We start from the raw sequence: 15,299 nt of genomic DNA, 5'->3' as shown, positions 1-15,299 counted from the left end.
TCCCCACCCAGGGATTGAGCCCGTGTGTCCTGTGTCTCCTGGACTGCAGGCAGATTCTTTACCCGCTGAGCCATCGAGGAAGAGAAAATTTATATAAAAGTCAACCGTGGGTGCACTCATTTTCCACACGTTAGGATGCAACACGTTTGTATCCTGACTTCTTCCCGAACACCACGGCCTTAGACTTTGGCACAGCCGCCAAGGCCTGCTGGCCTCGCGGAGCACAGACTGCAACCAGTCCCTTCCGCTGCCTTTCCTTTGCTCTGGGCCAGCAGCTGGCCTGTAATCTTCAGAATTAACATTCCTCGTGCCCCCCGGCCCGCAGAGCAGCCAGGAAACCAGCCTCCCTGGTCACGGGCAGAGCCTGACGAGAGGAGCGGGACCCTAATCCTTTTTATTCCGGGGAGTGTTTGGGCATGGCCTGGCTGTGCAGTTTATAAACAAGCTCTTTGTTGGCTGGAGGGTGGGGGGTAGGGGTGGTGGAAGCCAGGGCTCTGTGTGGAGGGAAGTTAGACACCCCACTAGAGCTTTTCATGATGTGGTTGGTTAGCAGTCAGGTACAGGATGGGAGTGTAAATACACTGATTGTAGGTGACATCACTGGGCAGTGAGAGGCTCAGGAAAGCCCCCCACTCCCCCACCTCCCAAACTCGGCAGCTTTTCCTCGCAGACCTGCCTTCTTCATTCAACAGACATTGACTGGGCACCGCCTTTGACGCCACCACTTCACAGAGACGGGGGAGAAACTCTAGAACAAAGTGTAGTCCTTCAGACCAAGTGCTGGGAGTGCCCCAGGCTAATGTCCAGGTGGACGAGTAGCTTGAGCAAAGTGTGCAGGCAGAGTGAGTGTTCAGTAAACAAAGAGCTGTTCAGGATAACTGGAGAGCGTGCTGGAAGATGAGGTGAGAACAGGGGTAGGTGCTGGGTGGTCACATGCTCAGTGAGATAGGATAAACTCTTTGGTCCTTGATCTGCAGACACATGACTGAGAGGATGCCACCCAACTAAGCTACATCTGTCCACCCTAGATCCATCCATTCATCCATCCACTCCCCCACCCCCTAATCCATCCTTTCTCCAGTATCCATTCTCTGCTCAACCATCACCCATCCATCAACCTGTCCACCTATCAGCTTAAGTGGACTCTGTACCAGGTACAAGATTTCTTCCTTCTTTTCCTGCGTGTTGAAGGTCTTACCATCTCCCCAGCAACTTATATACACCGTTGACCCTTAAACCACCCTGATTTAACGGCATGAACCCACTTATATGCACACTTTTTTCAATAGTAAATCCAATAATACTATATAATCCCCATTTGGCTGAACCGTGGATCTAGAGGAAATATGGATACAAAGAGCAGGCTGTAAGTTATATGGGGATTTTCCACAGCACAGAGGATGGGTGCCTTCACCCCCATGTCGGTCCAGGGTCAATTATGTTCTACCTCAGAACTACCCCTCCCTACCCGTGTCTACCTGCAGACTATCCAGGTGATGGTGTTGTTAGCAACAAGGGATTAAACAGCCCTGACAGTACAGCTCACCTGACCTGATGTTTGGGAAACGTGTAGCCAGGATACAGGTACTGCGGGTAGGTGTGCTGAACACAGAATGATGTGGAAATCTCATCCTGACAGCTTTCAAAAGTCAATTATCAAGCTGTTATAGCATATGAGAACCCATGCACTTCACATAATTATGATATATAATATACATGTCTTTCAAATTTAAAAAGGAGTCAGAGGGTTAAGATTGCACTATATTAAAAAACCTGTACAACCTTTTGTCAAGTTTTTTTTTTCTTTTTTTTGAGCTGGGAGTTGGGGGTGAGAGTGACTGATGGAGCAGTGTTTTAGTCTTAGTCTTCTTAAATGTCTTAAATTTGGTAAATCCTTTGACCTAACATCTTTCATTGTCCTTTATTGTGAAAAAAACAGCTCATGTTGATTATACAAGACACCACACACGCACACACAGTACGAGGTCAGCAAAAACCACCCAGAGATATCTGTTGTTTTATTCTCTTCGCTATGTTTTTGCTCATTCCCTTTTTTCTGCATTGTTTCAAACATAATTAAGAGCACTCATTCACTTTCCTGCATTGGAGAAGGAAATGGCAACCCACTCCAGTGTTCTTGCCTGGAGGATCCCAGGGATGGGGGAGCCTGGTGGACTGCCGTCTATGGGGTCATACAGAGTCGGACACGACTGAAGTGACTTAGCATAGCATAGCATTTTATACAGATTCGAATCTGACTTCCCTCCCTCTGTTTAATCTATGACGTGAAACAATACTCAAATACTTTTTTTGAAAACACCATCTTAATGGCTTCCAAGAGCACCGTGCGTGGCGTGCAGGTCCCATAACGCATGGAAGCAGTCCCCGCCCCCCCCCTTTTTTTTTGGAAGCAGTCCCCTTTAATTGAGGGCTTAGGAAGTCTCCAACGTCTTGCTCTTATTTAAAGACGGAGGCTATCCTTCTGGTGTCTGCCTTCTCTCAGAACGATTTTACTTAGGTAAAGTTCTAGAAATGGAATACTTCAAAAACTTTTTTAATGCTGAGACTTCAATCCCTATTGCCACCTTGCCTCCCAAAAATGCACTTGGCCTTGTCAGAGGCTCCTTGGCAGGTCCTGGAAGGTGCGTCCAGCTCCCTGCAAGGCGGGGGAATGCTATGTGGGTGTGCGGCTGTCCAGTGAAAGGCTGGGATGCCCTGCGACATGAGGGAAATTTTGCAGAAAACAAACGAACTAAACTGAAATAGAGTGATTAGCCTTCCTGCCTACTGTGGTTCCAAACCCAAATTAATCTTGTGATTAAAAAGTTTAAAAAAAAAAAAAAAAAAAGCCTAGCTCAGGATCATTTTATCCTGAGTTTCAAGTCATGCTGCCAGGAATATGCTTCGGATCTGAAAGTTGTATAACGAGTTTCTGTTAAACAACACAATTTCCTGCTCACTTTTTACACTTAAACGTGAGGTTTACACACTAGCAGTCAGATCATTGCCACTGCTCCGGAGGGAGGAAAAGAGTGTCCCTGACGGCTCCTACTGCTCCTAGCGCGGCAGCCTGACCGACAGGGGTGACAGGGATGCTGGGGGGGCGCTTGGCAGCCCCAGAGGGCTCGGGAGGGAGCTCTGGAAAAGGGCTCCAGCTGTGGACTGGGATGTCCTAGGTCCAATTCCGGGCTCCGTGATTCTGGGCAAATCGCTTCGCTCTCTGAGCCTCAGTTTCCTGGCACGCAACACGGGACCAAGCCCAGCGCGCCCGGGCCCCCCGGCTCGGAAGGGGCGCGCGCCGGTCTGGCGGGGTGGGCGCAGCCCGGGCGCCGGCACTCACCTCCGCCGTACATCTGGCACAGGTAGGGGAAGCGCCACACGTTGCCCAGGCCCACGGCGTACGAGATGCAGGCGAACACGAACTGCAGCGGGGTGGCCCACAGCGGCCGCGTTTTCTCCATGGCCCCCGGGCTCGGCGCGCGGCGCGGTGGGTGCGCGGCCGCCAGGAGCGCCGTACCGCCCGGCTTGGCCAGGGGATGGCCCCACGCCTCTGCCTCTCGCCGGCTTTTTAATTGCTAATCTCATTAACGGCGCGCCCGTCGGAGGGGCGAGGCTAGTAAATGGGTGACGGCGAGCCCCACCCCGCCGCCGGGCCGCCGCGGCAGGGAAGGCGCCCGACACTGCGCCGAACAGGGAGGCGCCCCGGCCCCTCCGGTTCCACGCGGGGGCTGGTGTCTCGGCTGCGAGCTCCGGGGAGGGGCTATTTACAGCGTGGCCACCTGTGTGCCACTCTTTGTGGATGGGGCTGTGAACGACAGATAGCCCCCAGCCCTCCTGGAGCTGACACTCTGGTAAAGGGAATTGCTTCAATGGACTGGACGAAAGAGCCCGTTTTCAACCAGGTTTTACCCCCAGAAAGGATAACTCCATATGGTTTATCTTACTCCATATTTAAGACAGAAACGCACAAGGAGGGCAACTAAGGCAAAGCAAAGGGGTCAGCAGTTCCGGGGTGGGGGTGGGGGTGGGGCGCTGGGGTGGTCAAGGAGGGCTTCCCGGAGGAGGGGGCTTATATTTGTTCAGGGACCAGGAAAAAGTGAGGGGCTCCCCCACCTCCCCAGCGGACCGGGAGTGGCCCACGCAGCCATCTGCTTCCATCTACAGACAGGCTGTGTGCCTACTGTGTGCGGGGCCACGAGTATGGCTCCGAGGGAGAGATGAGGCTGGACCAGGTTTCCCACCACCACTGTGGGACATTCTACTCCTGGGGCCAGAGATTCCGATTCCCTAGCCTCAGGTCTGGACCTAAGAAGCCTCCTGTTTCTGTCAGTCTCTCAAGGTGATTGGGTTTAAGGAGGTCCCTAGCAACAACTAAGTTGGGTGCTTTGGAATAATGCAGGATCTGGCTTTGAATCTCAGTTCTGATTCAAAGCCTCTGACTTGGCTGTGACCTTGAACAAGGCATTTAACCTTTCTGAGCCTCTGTTTCCTTATCTATAGTGCGAACAAATATATTCCCCTTTCCATGGGTTAATGTGAGAATTAACAATTTAGCTTATTATCTGGCACATACTAAGTGCTCAATAAAGAAGCCGTTATTATAGGCTGAATAAATGAACAGGTAATACACTAAATAATAATTACATACTTTAAACAGTCCATTTGGTATATAGTAACAGTTAAGAAAATACTTGATAAGTAAAATTAGAGAGACAAAAAGCAGAGTTGCCAGTGGAAATCTTATGTGATGCCAAAAGGAAATCACCATTGCGCCTCAGTCTCTGGTTAGACTTGCCCCTGGCTGGTGGCAGAAGAGAAAGTGGGGTGTCGTGAGGAAGGTAGGGGCTCCTTAGACATATTACCTGTCTTCAACCTTCCTACCTCCAAAAACCAAAGCAGAACAAATTCTTGATGCAACAGGGAGACGATTTTGACTTTTAGATTTCATATTCTAGACAAAGGGGTTTATTGTGTTTTTTTTAACCCCTTGCCCTCCTTGCCTGAGGAACCCACCCCCCTGGTTTCTACCCCATGGGTCCATTTCAACTGCTTTGACCTTTACAAAACTGAGCTTTTGCAATGTGTGCTGTGCTGCCTGGCTTCCTCAGGGGGACTTACTCACATCCCAGGGTGCAGTGGACAGTGTCCTTTATCCCTGCCGCCTAGTATTCGGAGGTGTGAATGTGCGTCCATCACAGCTGATGGGCGTCTGTGTTGTTTCCAGTTTGTGGCCATGATGAATAAAGTGTTAACGGCATCTAGTATGAGTCCTTGGGTGCGTGAACCCACTCACTGCGTGAACTCGGGGCCCTAAGGCAGGCATGTGTGCACCAGAGGTTGCGCCAGTTGACACACTGGCTGTGCCTCTGACACTTGTCGCTGTTTTCAAAGGTCTACCCTACCTGGTGGGTGTGCAGTGATCCTTAACGGTAGCTTTTAAGCTCTGTATTGCGTACCTTGCCATAGGCTGATGGGGTTATTTGCACATCCTTTCCTGGAGGGCCTAAGTCTTCTGCCAACTGTTAAATGGCTTGTGGGTTTGGTTCTTTACATATTCTGGATATGAGCCCTTTGTCAGTTTTGTGTATTACAGATTTCTTCTCAGTGAGTTGCCTTTTTATTCTTCCGGTGTCTTCACCTACCAATGAATAGACCCTTATAATTTTAATAAAGTCAGAATTTACCAATGGTTAATTTCAGTGTTCTCTTTTGGTTTCTTTAATTTTTATAAATCTCTCAACTCCAGGGTCATGATGAGATCATTAAAATCTGTGGCAAAATAAGCCTCGGTGACACATAGATTGGCAGCCTTTTAATGCTGTTGAATGGTAAAGAAGGCATGTTGCTGTCTCTAGCCATTCACTTGGCACTTTCTTATTCTCATAAATGAGTTTTCCCAGAGGGAAGCTGGCTATACGGTGGTTCAGGAACAGGACACCTTAGGGAGATGCCCAGCCTATGACCTGAAACAGGAGGCTGCTTGGCATTTGTTGGTCTGACATAGGCCATACCCCTCTTCAATTCCCTACCCCGGGCATCAAGCCAGCACCTCCGTCCAGTCACACGGCCAGACATCGTGGGGGCCTGTTCATGGCATGAGGCCCTGGGTGGGTCGTGGGCAGCACCCGGGGACACCCCCATAACAGGACCAATACTCAGGAGTCCTGCTAAGGTCCCCACACCTTCCTGAACCCCACCTGACAAGACTGTAACCTGACAAGACCCACTGTGCTGCTGTGGCCACTTGGAGAGGACAGAACAGGCCTGGGAAGGGGGGTGTGCTTCCACGGGGGGCCAGCAAAGCAGCGGCGGGCTGGCAGGCGTCTAACAACCGGCTCCCTGCGGGAGGAGCGCTGATACGTCGGTTAACCAGTTTCTATGGTGTAGATGCCTCCACTAGGGCTGATTCCAAGCTACCAACATGGTGTCACCGAACGAGGAGTTTGGAGAGAAGTACAGGAGCTCACCATGAAACTGAATGTCCACCGTACAAATGCAATGACAAAGCAACCTCAGTAAGAACAGAGCTAATAGTGTAGGAGATAATTTAGGAAGCGATGGCCTTTGGGGATTTACTACTTCTGATTTACATTGTTAGCTGGTCCATTCTCCTCAAAAAGATGGACTACTACCCTTTTTAAGAAACCCCCCCCCAAAAAAAAAGAAACCCCAGCAGCTCTATCCGCCACTAGAATCTATTCCTTCCTCTCCCTCGCCCTCAAGACTGGGTGCATATCTGGTTTCTAACACTCAGGTTTTAATAATGACTGTGTTTGGAAATCAGCTCCCACACACAATTCCTGAGTATGTACCTGGTGGTGCTCACCAGCCCACAGGCCCTGTCCCAGCGCCCTATAAGGACCCGGGGCTGGGGAACAACTTCTGTATGGCAGGGGCGACGGGCGCAGTTCAGCTCTCAAGGCCAGGGCCCACAGGCAGCAGGGTTTTCGGCTCAGCGAAGCCCCGCCCCGAGTGCTCCTGGGGGGCCGCGACAGGCAGTGTGGGACAAACCTTCCCGTGGACCGGCCTGTCCGGTCTCACTGGGCCACGTCACACGGGACACACTCCCCGAAGGATAAGCCAGCCTGTGCGCCTTATCTGATTTCTGGACGAGGGTGGAGCCAGGGATGGTGGCCCTGACTCAGCGGTGTGGGTGTGGGTCACAGCCCCGTGCCAGGATTCCAGATTCTTACCCCACAAGTTACAGCCACGCAGCTTTCAGTAATGCGCTCACCCTACTGACCCCGCTGTTACTTAATCCCATCAGTGGCTCTCAGTTCCCCACAAGATAAAAGTCCAAACTCCTCAGCCTGGTCGGTGAGGCTCTGGGAATTTTTTTCTCTTTAATTGGGCCCTGAGGAATTTGACCCTTGCTCACCTAGGTTCCAGGAGAGGCTAGACTTTTCACCTCCTGAAAACAGCTGTGCGGTTTTATACTTCAGGGCAGTTCCCTCAACCAGGAACAGGCCCTCCTTTCTTGACCAGGGGAAAGCTAGTCCGTTGTTCTCGACTCAGATGGAATATTACTCTTTTCCAGAAGTGCCAGCAGCTCTATCCCCAGGCAGAATCTATTCCTTCTTCTCCCCTGCCCTCAGGACTGGGTACATATCTGGTTTCTAACACGTTCTGTGCTGCCTTGGCAGGAAAACTACAAGATACATACATGTCCCCTCGGGCTGTGGCTGGAATCGTGTCTTACAGTCATCCTTTACTCCCCAATGCCAGGCGCACGGCTGAGTCTCAGTGAGGCTGTGGGTACATGAGAAGCCTGCTGCAGGATCTGAGCACTTCAGTATAGATTTCATCCAAGACCCTGAGTCGCCCGTGTTGCAGGTTTCTGCAGACGTTCAAGTCTTTCTTGCCCACCTGCTACTGTGTGCCTGGAGCCGGCTTGGGGACTTGAGGTAAAACCTCTGCACACTGATGGTCCTCCCTCCTCTGCTATCTGAGGCACCTGCTCATTCTCCTGTGGGGCATGCGTGCGCGCGCACGCACGCACGCACGCACACACACACACACACACACACACACGGTGTGCACAGGCATGTGGCACCCACCAGGAGGAGGTCCTGCAGAAGAAATGCTGCACTGGTCCAGCCTAGGTAGTAAAGAGGAGGGTCTTCCAAAGAGTCCGGGGGAGCCCCTGCCCCAGGGCTGAGTGTGAGCACATATGCATGTGCATGTATTTGTGTGTGCCTGCACATGTGCCTGCATACGTGCTTGTGAGTGCATGTACACATGTATATAAATGTGTATTTGTGTGTGCATCGATGTGTGCACAGGCCTCTGCTGTGTGTGTGTGTGTGGTGCTGAGGAGACAGTGAAACCGAGCAGGGTCCTGCGAGGCCTTCCTGGGTACAGAAGTTTCTCCATGTCCCCTGCTTCTTGTCTGGAGAAAAAGGCTTTAGTCTCCTAGGCCTTGCCTGAATTCCAAAGAGCAGACTCAAGCCTGTTACTAATTAGGGAAGTGAGGGAACACACAAAGAAGGAAAAGCGAGCAGTTCAGCAGGAAAACCAATTACTTCAGTGATAAAACACAGCCCTAGCTCCCCTCAGGGGACACACGTAACAATGTGACACAGATCTGAGTTTTTAGGCAGAAACTAAGACTGCCACCCAGGTGGAGGATGGTGACTCTGCTGACTTCAGACTGGAATCAGAAGGCTGATAATTAGATTGCTGAAACACCAACCAGTTACCTCACCCAAGCAATCCAAAGGAAGTCTTCCACCTTGCAGCCCCCACCCCAAAGGCTGCCTTTAGAAACCCCTTCTTGAAAGATGCAGAGAGTTAGGGTCTTTTGAGCCTGAGCTCCCTGTTTTCCTTGCTTGATGCTCTGCAAACAAATGCTGCACTTTCCTTCACCACAACCTGCTGTTGTGCAGCAGGAGAGCAGAACTCAAGTTCACTTAAAATATTGGCAACCACGATAAGGACAGCTGTCTCAAGTGGGCATCTTGCCCATGGCACCCTGATCCCTGGCTGGTGGTGGCAGGTGGATCCTGTCCGGTAGCTGCCTGAGTGCCCCTGTCTCAGGGACAAACCCCCCAAATTTGCTGCTAACCCAGGTGCTCTTGATTCACGGTGACGGAAACAAGGCTTTGAGCCTGGTGTCTAAGACTTCTCTGGCAAGTGGCAGAACCTCTAAGTGATGCCACCAGGCTATTCTTCCCTACTGGGTTGCCCTGATTAGAATTTCCCTTCCTGGGGAGGGGAAGGCATGAGACTTGGTCATCTGGTTTTGAGTGGAGCACTGCTTTACTGGATTTCCCATTCTGGGTTGAGGAGTCCTTGGGCTGTCAGGTATCACCTGAGTGGTAAGAGAGAAACTCCCTGTTAGACCAAGGCTTGTCTGCAGCCCCATCTGGGAAATTTTCCATTCCTGTGCTAGGGAACTGTGACTCTGAGAGGCATCGGATACTGATCTGCCTGTTTCTACTAATACCAGCCGTGTGAAAGAATAATGGGAAACCGTAACTCTATTCCATTTTGGAGTTTCCTAGGGTGTATTTTTCAAAACTGGGAGATCTTCAGTTATGTTCCCATAAAAGAAAAAAATGGTATTTTATTGTAATACTGCTTAGCCTCAGTACTCCTTGGGATCTGGAGAACAACAACCCCTCAATGGCTCTTTAGACTGTAACACCATCTTTCCATTAGAGCTGCTTTGTAAAAGCGAAGGAACCCAGGATGACATTGCTTACGTGTAGGCTTTTATCATACTTTATCCTAGTGTTCCAACACAAGTCTTTTGGAATTGGTTTGGTTTTCATCTTGTGTGTGTGTGCATGAGTGTCTTGACACACACGTTCAAGTCTTCTATCCTTGGTTTTGACCATTTAGACAGTCCTTGGTAACTTGAAAATGTGGTCGAGACACTCTTAGAAACTGACAGTTTAAATGTGGTCTTGAGCCTGATTCAGAACAGGTAAGTTTGTCTGGAAGTGTGAAGGTGAGTGAATGACATGTGTTACTAAATATTACTGTGATTTCTCTAAACTGAACTGGCTATTTGAGAACTGAAGTATACCAGCATGAAATGGCCAAGATGGGGCTCTGTTGACATTCCAAAACGGGTTTTTGCATTCGCAGTTAGAAGATGCTGGTCTTGTAAGAGGAACCCGTTTCTTTTTACCCTGTGCCTTTGAGATGTAAGTGTTCTACCAGGACTCTCAACTGATCTTTTCTGACCCTCTCCAATTCCTGAGACTAAAAAGAACGGGAAGCAGGAAGGACTTCCCTGGTGGTCCAGTGGCTAAGACTCTGGGGTTCCCAATGCAGAGGGCCCAGGGTTCGAGCCCTGGTCAGGGAACTAAACTCTACATGCTGCAATTAAGAGTACATATGCTGCAATGAAATCAGTGCTTACATAAATTCTTGGAAATACAAAGGAAATGGATCAGAATGAATTTCAGATTCACATGATCTGGGAAATACTCAATACTAAATTACTATCTGGTATTGCAGTTATGGTAGGCTTGTTGGATTAATTGGTGGGAACATGTCTTTGATGTCATCAGTAATGTGTATGGTGACAGAGACTTATAAGACCAGAATTTAAAAATTCACACATACATTTACATGCCATATACAAGAGAAAAATCAAATAGAAGATCACAGGAAGATTTACAGTAAAATGATAAAAGGAAAACATTATCTAAAAGAAAGCTAAGGAAAGCTATATTACATCAGACAAAATAGACTCTAAATAGAGTATTATTGATGATAGAAATAACATCTATCGCCAGAAAGATATAGCTTCAAAAGCTGGGAAGCAAAGGAAATCAACCTTGAATATTCATGGGAAGGACTGATGCTGAAGCTGAAGCTTCAATACTTTGGCCACATGATGAGAAGAGTCGACTTATTGGAAAAGACCCTGATGCTGGGAAAGATTGAAGGCAGGAGGAGAAGGGGACAACAGAGGATGAGATGGTTGGATGGCATTACTGACTCAATGGACATGAGTTTGAGCAAACTCCGGGAAAGAGTGACGGACAGGGAAGCCTGGTGCTGCAGTCCATGGGGTCACAGAGAGTCAGACATGACTGAGCGACTGAACAACAACGAGGAGAAATGGACACATCATGACGGAGATTTCCATACTCCTCTCTCCATTGCTGATAAAGCAGAGAATAAAAAGTAAAGAACAAGGAACGAAAAATGACCCAGATTATTAAACGAGCCAAATGGAGCTTTTAGAAATGAAAAATAACTGAAATCAGAAACCCAGTGAATGGGTTTAAAAGTGGATTAGACACAGCTGAAAAGAGATTTGTTGAACTCAAAGATATGTCAGAAATTTTCTGGAAGATTGCACAGAAACAGGTAAAAAATATAGGAGAAGATACAGATAAGATACACAGGGCAATAAAGTAGTACACGCTTCTTTACATCTCTAAATGAGAAAAGAAACTGAGACAGACCCATACTTATACAAGTACTAGGGGCTCAGCATTTTCCACTATGGACTCATTTAGTCCAGTCAATCTTATGCACGATTAAAAAAAAAGAATGAAATATGTATAGGAGGCTCATGATGAAGCTCCAGAACATCAGGGTGAGCCCTTAATCCACGACAAAGGTCTCGCTGCAGAGGACTGTTCAATTTGGGGGATTTTGAAAAACTGGAAAACAGAACTTAGGTCTGAAAAAGTAGAATAGCACGTAATTTACAAGAGTGGGCACAGTGGTAAAGAACCTGCCTGCCAATGCAGGAGACCCAGAAGACACAACCCCTGGTTCAGAAGATCCCCTGGAGAAGGAGATGCCAACCCACTCCAGTATTCTTGCCTGGGGAATCCCACGGAGAGAGGAGCCTGGAAGGCTACAGCCCGTGGGGTCGCAGAGTCGGACACACTGAGTGACTGAGCACAGCATAGCACAAGAATTCAAACGTTCCCCAGAGGTGAATAACTTTAGACTCTGTGATGGTATATGCACAGTGAACATTTCAGGGGGCTCGGCCCTAATGATTTTCATAGCTCCCCAGGATCTAATCAGGGTCACAGATTGCACGCAGTTGGTAAGAACAGAGTTCATTTTAGGACAGTTTTCCCAACTTTTAAATTTCATGACATTGACTTTCTGAAGAGATGAAACTGATTGTTTAAATTGCAGAATGTTTTACATTCAGGATTTGCCCGACTGTTTCGTTGGCGGTTACTTAACACCTTTTTTCTCCCTATAACTTGCAGAGAATGTGTTTAATTTAGTTTTTATATGGCATGTATAATACATATTATAGCATTGTAAATACACTTAGGCATTTAATTATATTTGCTATTGCCAGACTTTGGAAAAAAATGAGTGTATACATTTACATTTTACATTTTACATTTACATTTTACATTTGTAAAATGGGAGACAGTGCCAGATGTTCAAGGTGGATTTAGAAAAGGCAGAGGAACCAGAAATAAAATTGCCAACATCCACTGGACCATAGAAAAAGCAACAGACTTCCAGTAAAACAACTACTTCTGCTTTACTGACTACGCCAAAGCCTTTGACTGTGTGAGTCACAATAAACTGTGGAAAATTCTTCAAAAGATGGGAATACCAGACCACCTGACCTGCTTCCTGAGAAATCTGTACGTCAAGGCTGTATATTGTCACTCTGCTTATTTAACTTATATGCAGAGTACATCATGCAAAATGCTGGACTGGATGAAGCACAGATGGAATCAAGATGGCTGGGAGAAATATCAGTAATCTCAGATATGCAGATGACACCACCATTATGGCAGAAAGTGAAGAGGAACTAAAGAGCTTCTTGATGAAAGTGAAAGAGGAGAGTGAAAAAAGCTGGATTAAAACTCAACATTCAAGCAACTAAGATCATGGCATCCGGTCCCATCACTTCATGGCAAATCGATGGGGAAACAATGGAAACAGTGACAGATTTTATTTTCCTGGGCTTCAAAGATCACTGCAGAGGTGACCGCAGCCATGAAATTAAAAGACACTTGCTCCTTGGAAGAAAAGCTATGACCAACCTAGACAGCATATTATAAAGCACAGACATTACTTTGCCGAAAAGGTCCATCTAGTCAAAGCTATGGTTTTTCCAATAGTCACGTATGGATGTGAGAGTTGGACTATAAAGAAAGCCGAGAGCCGAAGAATTGATGCTTTGGAACTGTGGTGTTAGAGAAGACTCCCGAAAGTCCCTTGGACTGCAAAGAGATACAACCAGTCAATCCTAAAGGAAATCAGTCCTGAATATTCATTGGAAGGACTGATGCTGAAGCTCCGCTACTTTGTGATGTATCTCCACCTGATGTGAAGAACCGACTCACTGGAAAAAACCCTGATGCTGGGAAAGACTGCTGGCAGGAGGAGAAACGGGCAACAGAGGATGGGATGGTTGGACGGCATCACTGACTCAGTGGACATGAGTTTGAGCAAGCTCCAGGAGTTGGCAACGGAGATGGAAGCCTGGTGTGCTGCAGTCCCTGGGGTCGCAAAGAGTCGGACATGACTGAGCGACTGAACCGAACTGAAGTTCTCCACTAAACTGAGATTATCTGGCATGTGTCAGTGAAGCCGAGAGTGCCTAGGATGTTGAAGAACTGCTGGCCAGAACTGAAGTCCGGTGGCCGCACAGAGCTGGGCCCGGCGTGGCAGCTGCAGGCTGGGGCTGTGTTTCCAGTGTTGTTTCTGCTGTGAGACAGGAAAACTGATGGGACACAGATGACTCGGATGGCAGTTTAAGATAAAAGAGAATGAGAAGTCTAAGGCTTGAATGCAAAGATTTCATCTAAAATGATAGGGAAGTCATAATATAAATGTCTGAATTTGTATTACTTACTCTTTGTGTCCAAATGACTCTGATTCTGGGAAAGGCTGAAGGCAGGAGGGGAAGGGGATGACAGAGGATGAGATGGTTGGATGGCATCACCGACTCAACGCATGTGAGTCTGAGCAAGATCCAGGAGACAGTGAAGGACAGGAAAGTCTGGCATGCTGCAGTCCATCGGGTGGCAGAGTCGGACATGACGGAGTGACTGAACAACAGCAACTTTACTATTAATTACAGGTCAAAACTCAGGGCTTTGTGAGACTCAGAGTAAGGTTACAGAAAATAACACATTCAACATGCTGCGCGCTTTTGTCCACAGGCTCACTTCCAAAGGACAACTGTTTCAGCTGAGCAACCTGCAAGGCTTTTCTGTACGTTGATCCTTCTGCTGTCTGCAGGAACTCCTGTGTGTAAAGCGCACCAAGTAGGCATTATTTAGAAAGGCCTGGACAGGGGTACCCTTTCTGCCCCCTTCTGATGCCTATGTCAGAAGCTTTCTCTATCTCCTTTATACTTTAATAAAACTTTATTACACAAAAGCTCTGAGCGATCAAGCCTCGTCTCTGGCCCCTGATTGAATTCTTCTCCTCCGGGGGCCAAGAATCCCGGTGTATTCGCGTGATTCAGCAACAACCTTTCATCTTGGGGGCTCGTCCGGGATCCTTCAGGACAAGATGGACCTGATAACCTACGTGAGCTTACTTCTGCTGACTCCAAATATCCTGAGTCTGCCGTTGGATCCTCAAGACAACGTCTTCCCGTCCTGCGCTCACTCCTATGCTGCATTCCACAATCGGTCTAACTGCTGGGTCTGCGGAGCGCTCCCCTCTTCGTCAGTGGAAGGCTTCCCGTGGTGGACATCCCCAGTCAAGGAAAAGACTTTCTCCAAGTCTGTGAATATCTTCGACAACAATCACATGCGATGCCTCTTCTTCATCTGATGACATCTACCAACCCTAAAATGGACTGGTGCCAACACTTTGTACTCTAACTATGGACATAATGTGACTTTTAATTTTGATTATACATTGTCTCGATTCAATGACTATTTTGCTACATATAAGGTAAATAGGTCTAGATCTAATGGTTTTTTACCTGATGTTTATCAAATCTGGGATGAGGTTACATGGCTAACTCCTAAAAAAGGACGTTTAATATCTACTGCCTCTATATGCTGGGAACAAACAGAGCCCTCCCCAAAAGTTAGCCAACAAGTTAATTACAATGATTGGAAACAATTGGGATATTTGTCTCAGGAAACATGCAATGTAATCATTCCTGTGTTTTCCAATCCCAGTTCCGGTTCTCCCTTTGTCTGGCCAGGCACGAATTGGGACTGGATATCTCAGTCGCGCTGGCTTGCTCCAAACGGGACTTATTGGATATGTGGCTCTTCGCTATGGGCATGGCTCCCCCCTGGTTGGATAGGGAGATGCACCCTGGGTCTAGCCTTTACTCACGGCTTTATATTTTCAGAGCTTCCAGAAAAGCCTGCTAA

At 48.0% G+C, this 15,299-nt stretch overlaps 1 protein-coding gene and 1 long non-coding RNA gene across 5 annotated transcripts in view; both read right to left on the bottom strand.

Annotated features, from left to right (window-relative positions):
* The window catches only part of SLC6A20 (solute carrier family 6 member 20), a 58,955-nt gene extending 55,388 nt beyond the window's left edge, over positions 1–3,567 (bottom strand). For 2 of the 4 annotated variants that reach the window (XR_015151778.1, XM_086368430.1), the window contains exon 1: positions 3,341–3,566. Coding sequence is in view for 3 of the 4 variants with exons in the window: in XM_086368430.1 (XP_086224556.1) it covers positions 3,341–3,461 (121 nt within the window). In the remaining variant the exon portion in view is untranslated. Of the gene's footprint in view, positions 1–3,340 lie in introns of all 4 variants that reach the window. The other 2 variants (XM_086368437.1, XM_086368438.1) reach the window with 2 other exon arrangements.
* Positions 3,568–14,002: 10,435 nt separating this feature from the next.
* On the bottom strand, positions 14,003–14,628 carry LOC147348627 (uncharacterized). The gene is made up of 2 exons (XR_015151785.1): positions 14,504–14,628; positions 14,003–14,205 (listed from the first exon to the last, which is right to left on the bottom strand). It is a non-coding gene; the product is annotated as an uncharacterized LOC147348627 (long non-coding RNA).
* Between the last annotated feature and the right edge of the window lie 671 nt (positions 14,629–15,299).

The sequence above is a fragment of the Bos grunniens genome, chromosome 22, assembly GCF_055505025.1.
Source record: "Bos grunniens cultivar Pamir isolate PY7600 chromosome 22, Bosgru_T2T1.0, whole genome shotgun sequence".
NCBI classification, from domain to species: Eukaryota; Metazoa; Chordata; class Mammalia; order Artiodactyla; family Bovidae; genus Bos; species Bos grunniens.
This window is presented reverse-complemented; position numbering and strand designations above follow the sequence as displayed.